The sequence below is a fragment of the Arachis ipaensis genome, chromosome B7 (assembly GCF_059453495.1).
Source record: "Arachis ipaensis isolate K30076 ecotype BB chromosome B7, ASM5945349v1, whole genome shotgun sequence".
In the NCBI taxonomy this organism is placed as follows: domain Eukaryota; kingdom Viridiplantae; phylum Streptophyta; class Magnoliopsida; order Fabales; family Fabaceae; genus Arachis; species Arachis ipaensis.
The window spans coordinates 449,245-463,853 of NC_142442.1; the positions used below are offsets into that span (position 1 = coordinate 449,245).

The 14,609-nt window shown below is 34.7% G+C and overlaps 3 protein-coding genes across 11 annotated transcripts; 1 reads left to right on the forward strand and 2 right to left on the reverse strand.

The window, feature by feature from the left end:
• Positions 1-762: 762 nt before the first annotated feature.
• LOC107609859 (nudix hydrolase 2) lies at positions 763-3,235 on the reverse strand. Of its 6 annotated transcripts, none has more exons than XM_088493480.1 (8): positions 2,999-3,235; positions 2,823-2,910; positions 2,350-2,720; positions 2,019-2,096; positions 1,882-1,932; positions 1,495-1,529; positions 1,253-1,361; positions 763-1,155 (listed from the first exon to the last, which is right to left on the reverse strand). In XM_088493480.1, exons 1-8 carry the CDS (start codon positions 3,155-3,157, stop codon positions 943-945), a joined length of 1,104 nt encoding a protein of 367 aa, XP_088349606.1. In that variant the 5' UTR covers positions 3,158-3,235; the 3' UTR covers positions 763-942. The 6 variants fall into 6 exon arrangements, with proteins under 6 accessions (XP_088349606.1, XP_088349607.1, XP_088349610.1 ...); XM_088493481.1 differs by having other exon boundaries at positions 2,350-2,738; positions 3,050-3,172; XM_088493484.1 differs by having other exon boundaries at positions 3,102-3,160.
• Positions 3,236-5,647: 2,412 nt separating this feature from the next.
• LOC107609802 (cytochrome b561 and DOMON domain-containing protein At3g61750) lies at positions 5,648-8,125 on the reverse strand. Of its 4 annotated transcripts, none has more exons than XM_016311832.3 (5): positions 7,658-8,125; positions 7,093-7,486; positions 6,625-6,917; positions 6,239-6,545; positions 5,648-6,111 (listed from the first exon to the last, which is right to left on the reverse strand). In XM_016311832.3, the coding sequence occupies exons 1-5, from the start codon at positions 7,835-7,837 to the stop codon at positions 6,068-6,070; spliced, it is 1,218 nt and encodes a 405-aa protein (XP_016167318.1). In that variant the 5' UTR covers positions 7,838-8,125; the 3' UTR covers positions 5,648-6,067. The 4 variants fall into 4 exon arrangements, with proteins under 4 accessions (XP_016167318.1, XP_016167320.1, XP_016167319.1 ...); XM_016311834.3 differs by having other exon boundaries at positions 5,648-6,135; positions 7,658-8,084; XM_016311833.3 differs by having other exon boundaries at positions 6,625-6,911; positions 7,658-7,981.
• A 689-nt stretch (positions 8,126-8,814) lies between these two features.
• LOC107609103 (Protein kinase superfamily protein) lies at positions 8,815-13,869 on the forward strand. Its single transcript, XM_016310939.3, has 17 exons — positions 8,815-9,225; positions 9,631-10,225; positions 10,367-10,510; positions 10,589-10,714; positions 10,790-10,877; positions 11,003-11,096; positions 11,223-11,316; positions 11,400-11,454; positions 11,533-11,624; positions 11,698-11,868; positions 11,951-12,007; positions 12,090-12,173; positions 12,280-12,364; positions 12,836-12,972; positions 13,085-13,189; positions 13,276-13,417; positions 13,506-13,869. The coding sequence occupies exons 2-17, from the start codon at positions 9,650-9,652 to the stop codon at positions 13,577-13,579; spliced, it is 2,124 nt and encodes a 707-aa protein (XP_016166425.1). The 5' UTR covers positions 8,815-9,225; positions 9,631-9,649; the 3' UTR covers positions 13,580-13,869.
• The last annotated feature ends 740 nt before the right edge of the window (positions 13,870-14,609 follow it).

A 14,609-nucleotide genomic window follows, 5' to 3' on the forward strand; every position in this document is an offset into this window, starting at 1 on the left:
ACTTTTAAGTGACTTTAACTGCATCATAATTAATCAAAGCATTGATAAACAATATAGAAGGTAAATAAAGACAAGAGTACATAAGAATGATAACTGAATGGTGTGAACTTTTTAGGCTCTAACCATTTCAAATAACGAAAGTGATCTATTAGGCAGGAAGAAAACAAAAAAAAATAGGGAGATGACTGGGACTGTAATCCAATGTTGAGGCAAGCAATAATCTTGACAAGGTAGCCTGCATCTTGACAAGGTAGCCTCCATGTATTATTGCAGCATTCTGTTATGTTTTGTGCCTACTGCCTAGCATATTCAATTCTACCTGCCGTACTTGTACTCCTTTTTGTTGCTTGTCAAGAGTTCAATTCATTACATGTGATAGTACTCCTTTTTGTTGCTTGTCAAGGGTTCAATTCATTACATGTGATACGCAGAGAATTAAGGCTTGTGAACAGGGTAGAAATCTTAGAATTGTGTTGTGTTGTGATGCAACATATAAATACTTATTTTTCATCTCTCTTTAAGATTACCAATTTTATTAATTTGAATGTATTGTATATTTGAAGTTCCATTTATGTGCATAATTGGCCTTGCAATGAATTTTCTTTAACATTAATTAGTTCTTGGCTATAATAACATGCATTCAATTATAAAAATCCCAAAGTTGTACGTAAAAGGTTGCCACTTCAATTATTTGTTTCTTTATCTAAGTAAACAAACAAATCAATCCTCCACATATCATAAACAATAATGCAAAGAAAGTAACGTGAAAGAATATAGATTGATGGACAAATGAAAATTTTGAATATGATGACTAGAGCTAGATTTGAACATTCAGAAAGTCTGCATTGTAAGTATCACTGTATCAGGCATGTCTCTAACTTGAAGTAAAGGTCACTAGTAAGTGAAGGCTAAAGTCATTATGTGAGAGTAATTTGGAGCTAATCAAGCTTGCTGATTCTTGGAATCTACCAGGTTGCTAGCATCATGGCCATTGAAGTACAGATAGGTATTTTTACCGGAAGATGTAGTAGTAAGCAGGTTAGAAAAACCAGTGTACTTTCCATCCAACTTTGATAAACATATCTCTGCAATAAAGCGAAAGAGATCATGTTCTTGCACAAAAGACTGGGCTGCATATTCTTCAATAGACATCCACTGAATTCAAAGAAAGAAAAGTGACATTAGAGTGTTTAAATTGTGAACTCCACTGAAAATGAATTTCATTTCAATTGACCAAAGCATATATATATACCTTAGATGCCACAATTTCTGAAGCCTGACTATGGATGTCAAAGGAGAGAGGACGTAACATGGAAACAAAGAACATATCTGACTTTTGGAAGAATGATTTGTGGCTTTGCCTGGTAATCATTCCATAAAGAAAAACACAGTGAATAAGAAGGCCGCCATACATACATATTATCAAATTAAGTTTTTGGACAGCAAAATGGTATGAACATGCAGATGCTGGTTGATGAAGTCTAATTTTCTTACCTGAATGCTAAGATTTCGACAAATTCTGTCTCTATCTGAAAGGATGATAAAAATCAGTGGCATTAGGATTCCATTGAAGTTTGTCAACATGGACATGGTAAGCAAAAGCAAGCCTCATAGTTTTTGTATGCTAGTAAACCACATTAAATTACTGAATAGTGAGTACTTTTGTTTTTGTTAGCGTGTAATTAGGATCAATTAGGATCACTTATATTTATATAGTATATCTGTGTATTTATTGTAGAATTTTGTTCCGAAGGCAAATAAAGACGTAATAAAGACATAATATTCTATAATAAATATTCAGATATGCTAAGTAATGATAATTGATCCTAATTATAGGCTAACATTTCTCAAATTTAATTTGTGTGCGTGCATGTTGCTTACCCCTGTCTCTTCTTTCACTTCTCTAATTGCAGCTGCACATATGTCCTCACCCTGCAAATAAAATTAAAATGTATTAAGAAAAGTACAAAAACACTATAGAAAATTTCATGATTACATGAATAATCATTTTGTTTTACTTCATTAACAGTTCCTGTAGGCATCTTCCATATACCGGTGCCTTTGAATCTGCCATCAGTTTCTTGAACCACAAGCATCTATTCAAATGAAACAAGAAAAATTATTCAGAAAATAAAGTACAACAGATATAGGTTACGACTTCATCAAATACAAGACTTAGATAGACCCTGCCGCATAATTTTGACAAGTACACACGCTTACGTGTCAGCTTGTAGGACCAACATAGTTTATGGTCTTTTAGATAGAAGTTTGAAGTTTGAATGGAACAAGTCAAGAGGAATCCAGAAAATGCAAAAGTGGAAAAGAAAGAAAAAGAAAGATTGTTAGTACCTCTCTGTTGTTGTTGATGACAAAAGCACCAATACCAACACGGTGCGAAGCATTCTGTGGGATGGTATCAGGAGAATGAGGAATCCAGTATACAAGCATGAGGTGATCTGGTTCGGCATGGTGGTATCTGAATCCAGCCTTCACCGCAGTGTCAACAAGATTTGAATGTTTTATGGGAAGCTTAATCCACACGCCCTTCTTTCCCTGTTGGCTCCAATTCGAGATTGAAGCTTGCAACCAAGAACTGAAATTCAGAGGCTCTATAGGGTCCTCCACTTCCACGTTGACAACAACTCCGCCGTGTTTATCCTCTTCTGCTTTAAGCAATTCAATGCCTCCTTCTCCCATTTTCTTCTTCTTCTTCTCCTTAGCTGTTGGAATGAACACACCTTAAATGCAAAATTACCTTTTTATATACGATGAAGAATAACGGAAAATGAAGACCGTTGACATGACTGTTGAATAAGACTAACCTGCTCCGGCGGCTGGCGGTTGAGGTTCAGAGCCAAGAAGGTTCCTCGGTGGAAGAAATGAAGCCGCAGTGAAAAAGCATTGAAGTTGCTGAAAAATGAATATTATTAATTTATTATTATAAGATCAGATAGTCATATAAGGAAAGGGTAATTTGGTGAAAAACTTGTGTATCTACGTGTAAATGAAATTGAAGATTAGAGTGAAGGGGAGAGGGAGAGAAGGACACGTTTTTGTTAACAGATGAAGATGAAAGAGCGTCGAAATGAATGACCACCAACCACAATATTAAAAGAGCTACCAATTTCATCATCAATGAATGCCTTTTCCGTTTCATTTTAGCTGCCTCTTTCTTTCTTTCTTAAATAATCTCAAGCTTCATACAACGGCTGATTTTTTTGGATATGAAAACTGTAATTGTGTTGTGCGTGATTATGGTATATAAAGGTGTTAGACTAATTTGTGGAACAGTTTTTTTTAGATTTGGTGTTAAGAAATCGGACCATCTAATTTTAGTATTGTTAAATTTTTTTTAAGCAAATCGGAGGGTCCGTTTTGCATGGAGAGAGTACATGAAGTTCACATCAAAGTTATCGGACCCTGCGAGTTGTGAATGAATAAAATTTTAATAATTACCGTAAATGAAATCGGAGAGTACGTTTTGATTATTATATGTTTTTTTGAATAAGGTAAACAACTCGCTGGGTCCGAGTTGTACTCCTACCCCTCGCACGGTCCAATTTCTATGTGCTTGACACCACATGCCGGTAAAACTCTCCTTCTTTCCATAACGTGGTCCAACACTTACTCACTCTCCATAACAAAATTAATTTGCGTCATACAACACCACAATACTCCCGCGTTTTATTCTCTTATTTTATGAATACTATCACATCCACTTCCAATCAAATTTCTATGCATTTTCAGTTTTAAAATGGCTTCCGTCACGTTACATTTTTTACCAAATCAATATATATATATTACATTTGTGTCTTATACACCATTTTCATCTTTTTCTTGATCTAAAATGAGAATTTCCCAAGAGTTACTCCTTTACTATTCAATCAATAAATTTAAAATAAAGCTTGTGTTTGTTGTTGCAAGTTATTTATAATTTAATTAAAATATTTTAAGTTTAAATTTAAAAATAAAAAAATATTTTTTAAAAATTATATATAATAAATAATATTTTAAGAATAAAAATGTTTATTGATTTTTTTTATTTTTATATTTTTATATAATTAATAATATTTGATAAAATTTATTTTAGTGTATATATTTTTGTTCTCACTCCTAAAATTTTTTGGATCGGTCTATAATCTCAAATCTAGGATTTTTCATATTGTTGAAGTGCTTCCAAAAAAAATAATTAAAATGCAAAAATATAGGTATTTTTTTGTAGTAACTCGTGCTCGAAATTTTTGATTTTTTTAACTCCAAGACTATTCATATTAAATTATTAAAAAAAAATAATTGTGAGCACGAAACCGTACCTGAATTCGTGAGTATAATTGAGAGAGTTTAATTTTTTGATTTTCCTCAACCAAAATTTTTGATAGGGCTGAATCACAACTCCTCTAATAAAAAAAAGCTACGGAGGCGGCTTTGATGTGTGAAACTAAAACCTTAAAGTTACTATTTATATTTGAGTGTAGCACCAATTAAACCCTAAAATCCAAATAAAATAGTATCTCTAAATTTATTCTCATTTAATTTCAAATCAAAAATAATAATGACTTCTTTAGCTACAATAATTGGGAGCACGGTTATATAAGTCATATGATATGAAATAGTTAATATATAAGTCATACGTTGATTATCACGAGTAAAGATGGTCTGCGAATGCTTTTGAAAGATCACCGACACTAGGAAGATAACTGCACGATAAATGTGGTATATAGAGAAGTTTTTGAGAACTTATAATGAAAAGGTAATAACGAAATCTCTTAATTAAATTTATTAATTTATTAAAATTTATTATTATCAATTTAAAAAATTGACAAATTCTAGATGCTAATGATAATGCATTCTTATTGTACATTTATAACTTGAAAACATTAGAATTATCACGAAAATCCGTATTATTTTATTTTCCTAATAAATAATTTTTGTAATTATGTTAATCATATAATTTTGTATACTAACATTGATATAGTATTGTTTCAGGTATATATTTTGCAGGCATCAAAGGATAATGTTGAGTTGTTATTTAATGGGTTTAATTAAATTTTTTATTGTTTATTGGAGAACTTTCTGCATTAGAATTTTCTAATAATTTGTTGTTTATTTTCAGCTGATTTTAAAATGTTCTTACTTCTTACACATATAATAATTTGTTGGTGGATTTAAGTATTACTAGATTATTTATGGTCACATACAATATATATGTCTGATTTATTGAAAAAAGTAAATTACTAAATCGGTTAATAACTATTTTAGAGTTAATACAATTAACACTAAATTAAGAAAAAACAAACAATGCATAACTCATTACTTTTTTTATTAATCAAATTATTATAATTTAAATTAATTTTAACAAAACAATTTAAAATTATAATTTTAATTTTATCATGCACGGATAATTACACTTATTTATTTATCTAAATGTAAAATCTATGACACACCTAGCTTATACCACGGCTATACCACGTCGTTTTCTGCAAACCGGCCAGGTTCCGGTCCGATCCGACCTGTCGATAATTGGTCGGTTCAGCAACTTTTGAACGGTTTTTAATTTTGCGGTTTTACACATTGAACTGGATCATTTTCTTTGTCGATTTTCGGTTGAACTGGTTCGACCGGCCGGTCTAATTCGATTTTCAGAACATTGGTAAAAATACTAGTTGATTATAAGGAGCAAACGGTTTAATAATCTTACATACACACTGTGTGATGGATGATACATGGTAATCAAATTCATCATTTCTTAATGCAGCATCGGAACTACATAATTCCCCAATTGTTTAGAGGAAAGGTTTTCAACAAAACAAAAGCAATATATGTTATTGCTCCTATACATTATCACTGACCAATCTGCTTCTTAAGTTGTTCTATGTTTACATCCCAAAAAAATGCCAAAAGAGCTTTGTAAACACAACATTACATTTCTGACCAAGCAATAGCAGAAAACTCAATCACAAAAACAAACCAAATTCAAGTGAGGAAGCCTAACATTGCTGCACCTTGTCAAACTTGTAGCTGTTTGAATATATACATCAAGAATAGGTCAACAATTACAGACCATTGATCATATTCCATAGCCTGCTTGTGCTTGAATGGGAACATTTGACACTGCAAGTAAAGGATTCATTCACCCTGCTTCATCAAAGTGGTATAAGATATAGAGAACTAAAGAACTAACATGATTGTTCTTTAGCAGAGATTTCAGTTACATATCTCAAGCAAGGGAAGAACTTACCTTTGGAAAAATTATTTGGAAAGGAAGGATCTGGAACTGAGTCCATTTGGAAACTCCCATGAAGTGAACGCTTCTCTGACCTTTTCAAATATGCCAATACTTCCAAAACGACAATTGCAATGATTATGATACTAACAAGGAATCCATAACCTATCTTCCAATCACTCCCTGCCCCAGCCGCTTGCATTCCCAGTACTATGTTCAAGGATGCAAAGAAAAGTGCCATTCTTCCAGACCAACTGTGGTACAAATTCCAAAGGTTCCGATACTTGGAATCCTTGTTTGGCCTCAAGAAGAAGGCCAGTATCTGAACTCACATAGCAATTAGAAACAGTAATAGATACAGATGACTAATCATTGAGTATTATTGTGTATGAGTAGCAGACCTGAAGAATAGTTAGCACAAGGACAAAGATGCCTATGCCTCTGTGAGCTGGTATGTGAGCATGCATGTTGTTGTAGAGCTGTATTCCAAGAAGGACTGTGCCCAGTGTAAATGCAAATCCAACAAACTGAATAACTGAATGGAGATAAAACCAAAGGGGATCTTTGTGCCTCAAGTATCTGGCAACAATTGCCCCTACTGGCAGGATTAGTCCCCATCCTATTATTCCCACTATTCCATGGTTCCTCCTCATCAGAATCAACCCATCTGATGCTGGATCTTGTGGACCTGCCACTAGTATATATAGTTTCTGATCAAGTTTCTACTTCAAAGTTATTGCACAGGATATGCTACACAATTTTATAGGTCATATCAAGATAGTGGCTAATTCAATTCTATGTCAAATAGTTTTTCACTATGATTCCTAATGTATGATTATCTGGTAGAGTGAAAGAGAAATGTATTGCACCTGAAGAAAAATCAAATATGATGGATGTTCTGTCATCATGCTTTGAGAGGTGATGATTTTGTGGAGTCTTAGTACCAAAGGCCAATAAAATCGGCTGCTTTCCATATGGAACCTCCGTTTTGAGCTGAAATGCCAAATAAATTTCAGCTCCATTTGTGGCAACAGCAGGAGACACAGTATTTAGAGGTAGTTCGCCTTTGCCTGCTATAACTTCTGATTGCTTCTTACCCTTTAAATAAAACTGCTTAATTTTAGTGTGACCATGCTTGTTAATCCATCCCACCATTGCGCTTGAACCAACCATGGAACTATTTCTGGAAAATCCAATTCCCACCCACCCAACGGTGTAGGGAGCAGATAGTATGATAGTTGTGATATCACCATTCTTGGTGTACTGTATAACCAAGTCAACATTTAAATGAAACAAATTATTGCTACATTCTGAAATCAGGTAAAAAGAATTGGCTCATCATGAATCACTGCTAAGGTGTAAAATAAACGAGTATATATACTTGGTTAGATGAAAAAAGAAAGAAAAAAAAATTGTAATGGAAGATGAACTGACCCTCATTTCATAGGTATTCCAAACAGGCTTGCATATGGTAGAGGATATATTTTGGTATGGTGGAGGGAGGAAAATCTGATAATTTGTATTCTGGCAGGTAGTTTCTGCATTGTTTTGGGCAAGGGCTGTGATGGGGAAGAGAAGGGAAAGAGTGAGAAAAGATGGGGAGAGCATTGGCATATTGAAAGAGTATGGGATGAAAGAATGAGAAAGGAAAGGAGGATTTGGAAGGGGTAAGAAGAGAAAAGAAGAAGGTGAGAGGTATCAGTCTCTTGCGTTTGAAGGGTATGGAATTTGGTGGTGGTTGCTGGTGGGGAATAGTAGTGGTTGGTGCAGCAGTGGTAATCATGGTTGAGTCCTGAGAGCTCTACACCAACAGCATTGAGTCAGAGAGTTGCCAATTGCATACCATTCATAACATGAGACTAATGCTCAGGACTCAGGACTATCTAGTATCTATCTAACCAACTTGGGTTGGTCGAGTGGTCAGCTCACTCGTCCGCTTAAGTAAGTGTCGAGAGTTCGAATCTCGCCTTGTGCATGTAGCAATCTATTGGCCAGTGAGAGACCCTTAAATAGAGCTCCGATCCGTGACGGATTAGTCCTTGGCCTATCGGACTGAGGGATATCGTGGCAACTAAAAAAAAAATCTAGTATCTATCTTCACATTGTACACAATACTCATACTAATCATTTTAAGCCGCACGTGCATTTCTGGAATCTGGAGTTTACAACCACTTCCCTTTGCATATCAGCCATACACGACTCCTTACCCGCTTTATTTTTATTCTCTTTTCACTTTTTAAAGCCCAAGCCCATGATTCGGCCCTGCTAGACCTAGTAGTCTGTAGAATGTCATAGTAGATACTAGATAGTAATACTCTGACAAACAAAAATATCTTAGATTCCTAGTACTACTACATACTAGATAATTGTTTCCTATGTTTTCTGTTTCTCTTAACTTCTTACCTCCTGTTTGGATTTGCTTCAATCTCTGATTAACTGCAGGCCACGTAGTACAAAAAAAAAAAAGAAAAAGAAAAAAAGAATATTTTTTAAATACTTAATTAATATTTACTATTTATTTATTTATTATTTTATTGACAGATTGTTAATTAAAAAAAAAAGGTTTCTAACAAAACCATATAAATAAATAAAAACAAAAAACTGAGCTGATATTGTTTCTGAGTCAATAAAAGAAAATAGAATAATTTGGTAAAAGAGTGGCTAGATTTGCACGAAAGACGATGGAAGGAAATGGTGTAAGAGTTTTACACGCAGCAAGGGTCATGACTGGTAGTAGTTGAGACCCCACCTTTCCTCTTTGTCGTTACCACTCACCACCGAAATTTGAGAAAAAATAATATCAGTTCCCCCCACTTCTTCTTGTTGCTGGCGTTGAAACTTTGAAGCAACAACTTCCCAGTAATCTTCGTCTGCCTCTGCCCACGTATATAGCAGTCAACGCAAATGATCAAGTTTCAGTGCCATTCTGCAAATTGAGCAACCTTTTCCTTTCTGCACCTACCTGTTAAGCCCGTCTTCACTCAGATCCAAAGGCTGTTCTGGTAAACATCATTGCTTGATTCTAAATAAATCAATATCTGTTATGTATCATGTTATTAAGATGTGGACACATGTATCTTATGTTAACATTTTAGTCAACGTGAGTAACCTTATTATTATTATTATTATTATCAAATAGTAATGGTATATTAGTTTAGTTAAGTAATAAGTGAGTTTTTATTTTTAGTTATTTGATTACATGTTCTATCTTATAACCCCAAAATCATGTTCACCCCAATTAAATTGTACAAAGCTTGTTGCTGCGACACTGAATAAAAATATGCTATAAAAATTCAGCTAATGATAAATTCTGTCTTGTTAAATTATTTTGGATTTTGATTTTGATTTTGATGCATTCACCTAATCATCCTTTAAGTCTTGTTTGTTTATGCTGATGCTTCTTGAAGGGTCAATTCATTAATAAGAATGGCTTTGCATGGTTGCTATTGTCACCATATAAAGTTGACAAATCATAGAAGAACACCAGACTCCTTCAGCTTCTCATCCTCCATTTCGAATCCCAAGCTTCCAAAGAATAAAAGGGCACAGCGTGATTCATCAGAGAATGATGCATATCCTAGGTTCCTGGTTGTAATGCGTCAGACAGAATTGCCTGCATCAAATTCAAAGTATGGTACCAATGGAAAAGCTGTTAGAATGGTACCCTCAAGTGAGGTAGTGAAGAGAAGCACACTGTCAGATAATAAGGTGAAGACAGTGAATGGTGCAAAACAAAAAGTTAATGGAGCAGCAACTATTGTAAAAAGAGATGTTAACGCACCCTTGACGAAGGCAGTGAAATCAAGAACCTCTGAAGAACTTCCACCCCTGGAGGAGCTCAAGGTCTTGCCCTCGGACGAAGGCTTCAGTTGGGCTAATGAGAATTACAGTTCTTGGCAGAGATCTATTGATGTTTGGTCTTTTGTGATTTCTTTGCGTATTCGGGTTCTATTGGACAATGCAAAATGGGCATATGTGGGAGGCTTCACAGAAGATAAACAGGTTGGTTCTTACACTTCATTAATCAGTGCTGCTAGAAAACTAATTTTAACTTTCTTGCATCACTCAGATTCAGACATAAGACTGTTTTACTTGTGTTTGTTTTTTGCTGATTGGAATTTGTTTGGTTACATTTTTATTTAGAAAAGCAGAAGGCGGAAAACAGCGTCGTGGTTAAGGGAGCGTGTGTTGCAGCTTGGTCCAACTTTCATCAAGCTTGGGCAGTTATCATCAACAAGGTCAGATCTATTTCCACGTGAATTTGTGGATGAGCTAGCAAAGTTGCAGGTATAGATTCTTTGACAAGAAATGGTAAGTGTTGATGCTTAGATCAATGTATTCTGAATATAAGATTGTTCTTGACAGGACAAGGTCCCTGCCTTCTCTCCAAAGAAAGCAAAAACCTTCATTGAGAGTGAATTGGGAGCTCCCATTAGCTTACTGTTTAGGGAGTTTGAAGATCGGCCAATAGCCGCTGCTAGTCTTGGTCAGGTAGCATAAGATCAGCCTGCTGCTTACTTTCTCTCAGGATTGATATGAACCAGTAATGATCTTAATGCTGTTTAGGTTCATCGTGCTATCCTGCATAATGGAGAAAAAGTAGTCATCAAAGTTCAAAGGCCTGGTCTGAAGAAGCTTTTCGACATTGATTTGCGTAAGTTGTCCTGATTTTAATTGTTTGTACAATGTCAATTGGTGTAAAACACAGTAATGGAGTTTCTACTCTCTAGTGCATTGCTTAGTTTGCTATTTTTTGATAAGTTCTCTTGTTCTGTTCAGAAAACTTGAAGCTGATTGCAGAGTATTTTCAGAGAAGTGAGACTCTAGGGGGTCCAACTAGAGATTGGGTTGGTATATATGAAGAATGTTCAACGTAAGTAATAATCTTGGAGGGACAGATATTATTATCAACAATATTTCATCTAGTACAACAAATTTTGCCTTTTCCCTTCATCACTTTATGTAATACATATAATGTGTAGAACATGTTACTTTGCAGGATTCTGTATCAAGAAATTGATTACATAAACGAAGGGAAGAATGCAGACAAGTTCCGCAGAGATTTTCGGAACGTGAAGTGGGTTCGAGTACCTGTATGTTTCTTGCAGCAACACTAAAGACTTAAAAATAACTAGTAATCAAATTCTTTTAACTTGACCAAGTTTCTCCTTTGTAGTTGGTATATTGGGATTACACTGCCAAGAAGGTGCTGACACTGGAGTATGTACCAGGTTTTTATCTTGACCTCTGGCTTCTTTTCTTTAAGTCAAATGAAATTGGTTTTTATGACACTGTTACTTGTGGGACAGGCATCAAGATAAATCAAGTGGATGTGTTAACTTCGCGTGGCTGTGATCCGATAAGGATCTCATCACGTGCTATTGAGGCATACTTGATTCAGGTTCATAATCTTCACCCTTTTTCTAAACTGGCTTTGATTAATGAGGGAATGAATCATCAGTTTTGTTTTGCAGATACTGAAGACTGGTTTTTTCCATGCGGATCCTCATCCTGGAAATCTGGCTATTGATGTGGATGAAGCACTTATTTATTATGATTTTGGGATGATGGGGGAGATAAAATCTTTTACTCGAGAGAGACTGCTAGAACTTTTCTATGCAGTTTACGAAAAAGACGCCAAAAAGGTCTTGAACTCTTGTACTTGTTGTCCGGTGATGCTCTTTCTTCACCAAGAAGAAAATAGAATCTTACATATATGTGATGCAGGTAATGCAAAGCCTCATAGACCTAGGAGCACTTCAACCTACAGGGGACTTATCATCAGTAAGAAACTTAAGTTGATTATTTAGTTTAACAAGCAATTGAGGTGTACGTTATGGTTCATATAATTGCATTTGGCTTGCAGGTAAGAAGATCTGTCCAGTTTTTCTTGAACAATCTGCTTAACCAGACACCAGATCAGGCACAGACATTTTCTGCCATTGGTGAGGTTTGTATCTCAATATTATATTATTCCTTCAGCTGATTGTTTTATTGATGCAAAAATAATTGTTCTTGCTCGGTTATTCGAAATCAAAATTATATTTCTGTGGCAGGATCTATTTGCTATAGCACAAGACCAGCCATTCCGTTTTCCATCTACCTTCACCTTTGTTCTCAGGGCCTTTTCAACGCTTGAAGGTTTTTTTTTTCCTTTGTTTTATAATCATACATCTCTAGGTAGTGTTTGGTGGAGAGACAGAGACTAAAAGACTGAGACTAAGAGACAGAGACAGAAATAAATCTCAGTATTCTGTTTAGTACAAAGTGGGAGACAGAAACTAAAACAAGAATGAAATTCTAATTTAATTTGTACAAAAGGTAAAATTGGAATTAATTAATTGAAATGAGCGTATTTTAGGTATAAAATGTTATTAAAGTTTCCGTCTCTGTCTCTAAAAGTTTCAGTCTCCTATGTCCTTACTTTTTGGAGGTACTGAAATACTGAAATTTTAGGGACAGAGACAGAAATTTTAGTACCAGTCTCTGAACCAACAAACATGATACTGAATCTCAGTCTCTCAATCTCTGTTGTCCCAGTACCTCAAAACAAACGCTAATGATAGCTTTGATTTTTTTAAATAGTTAGTTAACTTTGGAAGTTTATGACAGGCATAGGGTACACACTAAATCCAGATTTCTCGTTTGCAAAGATTGCTGCACCCTATGCACAAGAACTTCTAGATTTAAGGCAGAGGCGGCAAACCGGGCCACAAATCGTAGAGCAGATAAGGAAGCAAGCAGATGATGTATCACAACTTACTTGCAACCACTCTCATATGATGTGAAGCATTCTAATTTATAATGCCATTGTTCATCCGCTTTAAATTGACAATGATGAGGCTTTTGAAATATCCGCAGGCAAGATCCTACACCATGTCAATGCCATACAGAGTTCAAAAAATAGAAGAGTTTACAAACCAACTTGAAACTGGGGATCTCAAACTGCGAGTGCGGGTGCTCGAGGTCAGCAAATTAATGACACACTTTGAAGAAGTATTTGTAATTAGGAGGTAGACGGTTATGCTGATTTCTTAAACTTGATATGGCAGTCTGAAAGAGCAGCTAGGAAAGCAACAATTTTACAAATGGCTACTATGTATACTGTATTTGGAGGTACACTGCTCAACATTGGAGTCACTTTAAGCAGCCAAGGCAATGGGGCTATTGCAAATGGATCATTCATTGGTGCAGGTCACTTTCATTGTATATTATACGTTATTGTTCAAATCACCAAATCAATCATGTGTCTCATTCGTAACAACTTTCTCATATTATGCAGGTGTTTTCATGACACTATTTCTGAGATCCATGCAAAGGGTGAAGAAGCTTGAAAAGTTTGAGAAAATGATATGATTACTGCTTCCTATTTTACCAACACATTCCATTCTTTGGGCTAATGCAAAGTTTGCTTGGTCTCCATTTTCTTATATACAACATTAAATTTTTTTTTCTCCTTTCAAATAAATTTTACACAAGCATGCCTGCCAAGCTATATAACACGAACCATGACAAATAGTCTTTGTATAAGAAATATATTGTTGATGAGGTTCAATCTTCGACTTTCAAATTTCCAGCCATTTGGTTGGAACTTGGAACTCACAACCTAAGCATTTTAAGAAATAAGAGCAGGGGATCATTGATAACTTGGCAGTAGAGCTTCATAATAAAAGCTTCATCAAGCAAAAGAGCTTCTATATATTTTTGCTTTTTGGAAAGAAAACGTGTACGAATTCATGCTTGTCGTGACGATATTCGGAAATATTAACGTTGATTAAAGGATGAACAAATGGCATTACAAGACCCAAACGGAGACTAAAATTGGGCATCAATTTAAAGGTTATTGGGCTTTTTGGAAATTGGAATGATGCCAAATCAAGTTTGCCCTTCCAAAAAGGTTAAGATTGCGAAGTTTCCATTTGGTGCAACGAATATGGCCGTTTTCCAATCCCATTTTATTTTGAGGAAGTATAGAGAACTGATGGAATATCTGTACAATGCGTACAATGAAGGTTTAGGAACGTTCGATTTAGCATTAGAGATATAACTATTAGTGTTATCTTTTCCTATCAGCTTAAACTTTTGGGATGAGTGGTTTCATGATATGGTGTCAGAGTTCTAGATTTAAAAGGTCAAGAATTTAATCCTTAGTGAACTCCAAAATCAGCTCACAGGACAGTTCATATAACCAATACCAAGTCTTTATCAGGATTAATGGTAAAGGATTATGGACCATTAAATGGTCCCATAATAAAACATATTTTTTTAAGTTTTTTAATAACTGCTAAATTATCATTATCTAATTTTAATTACAAATTAATCTTTATATATTATTTAATTATAAAATCTTTTTTTTTATTTTATAAATTATTATATTATCATTTAT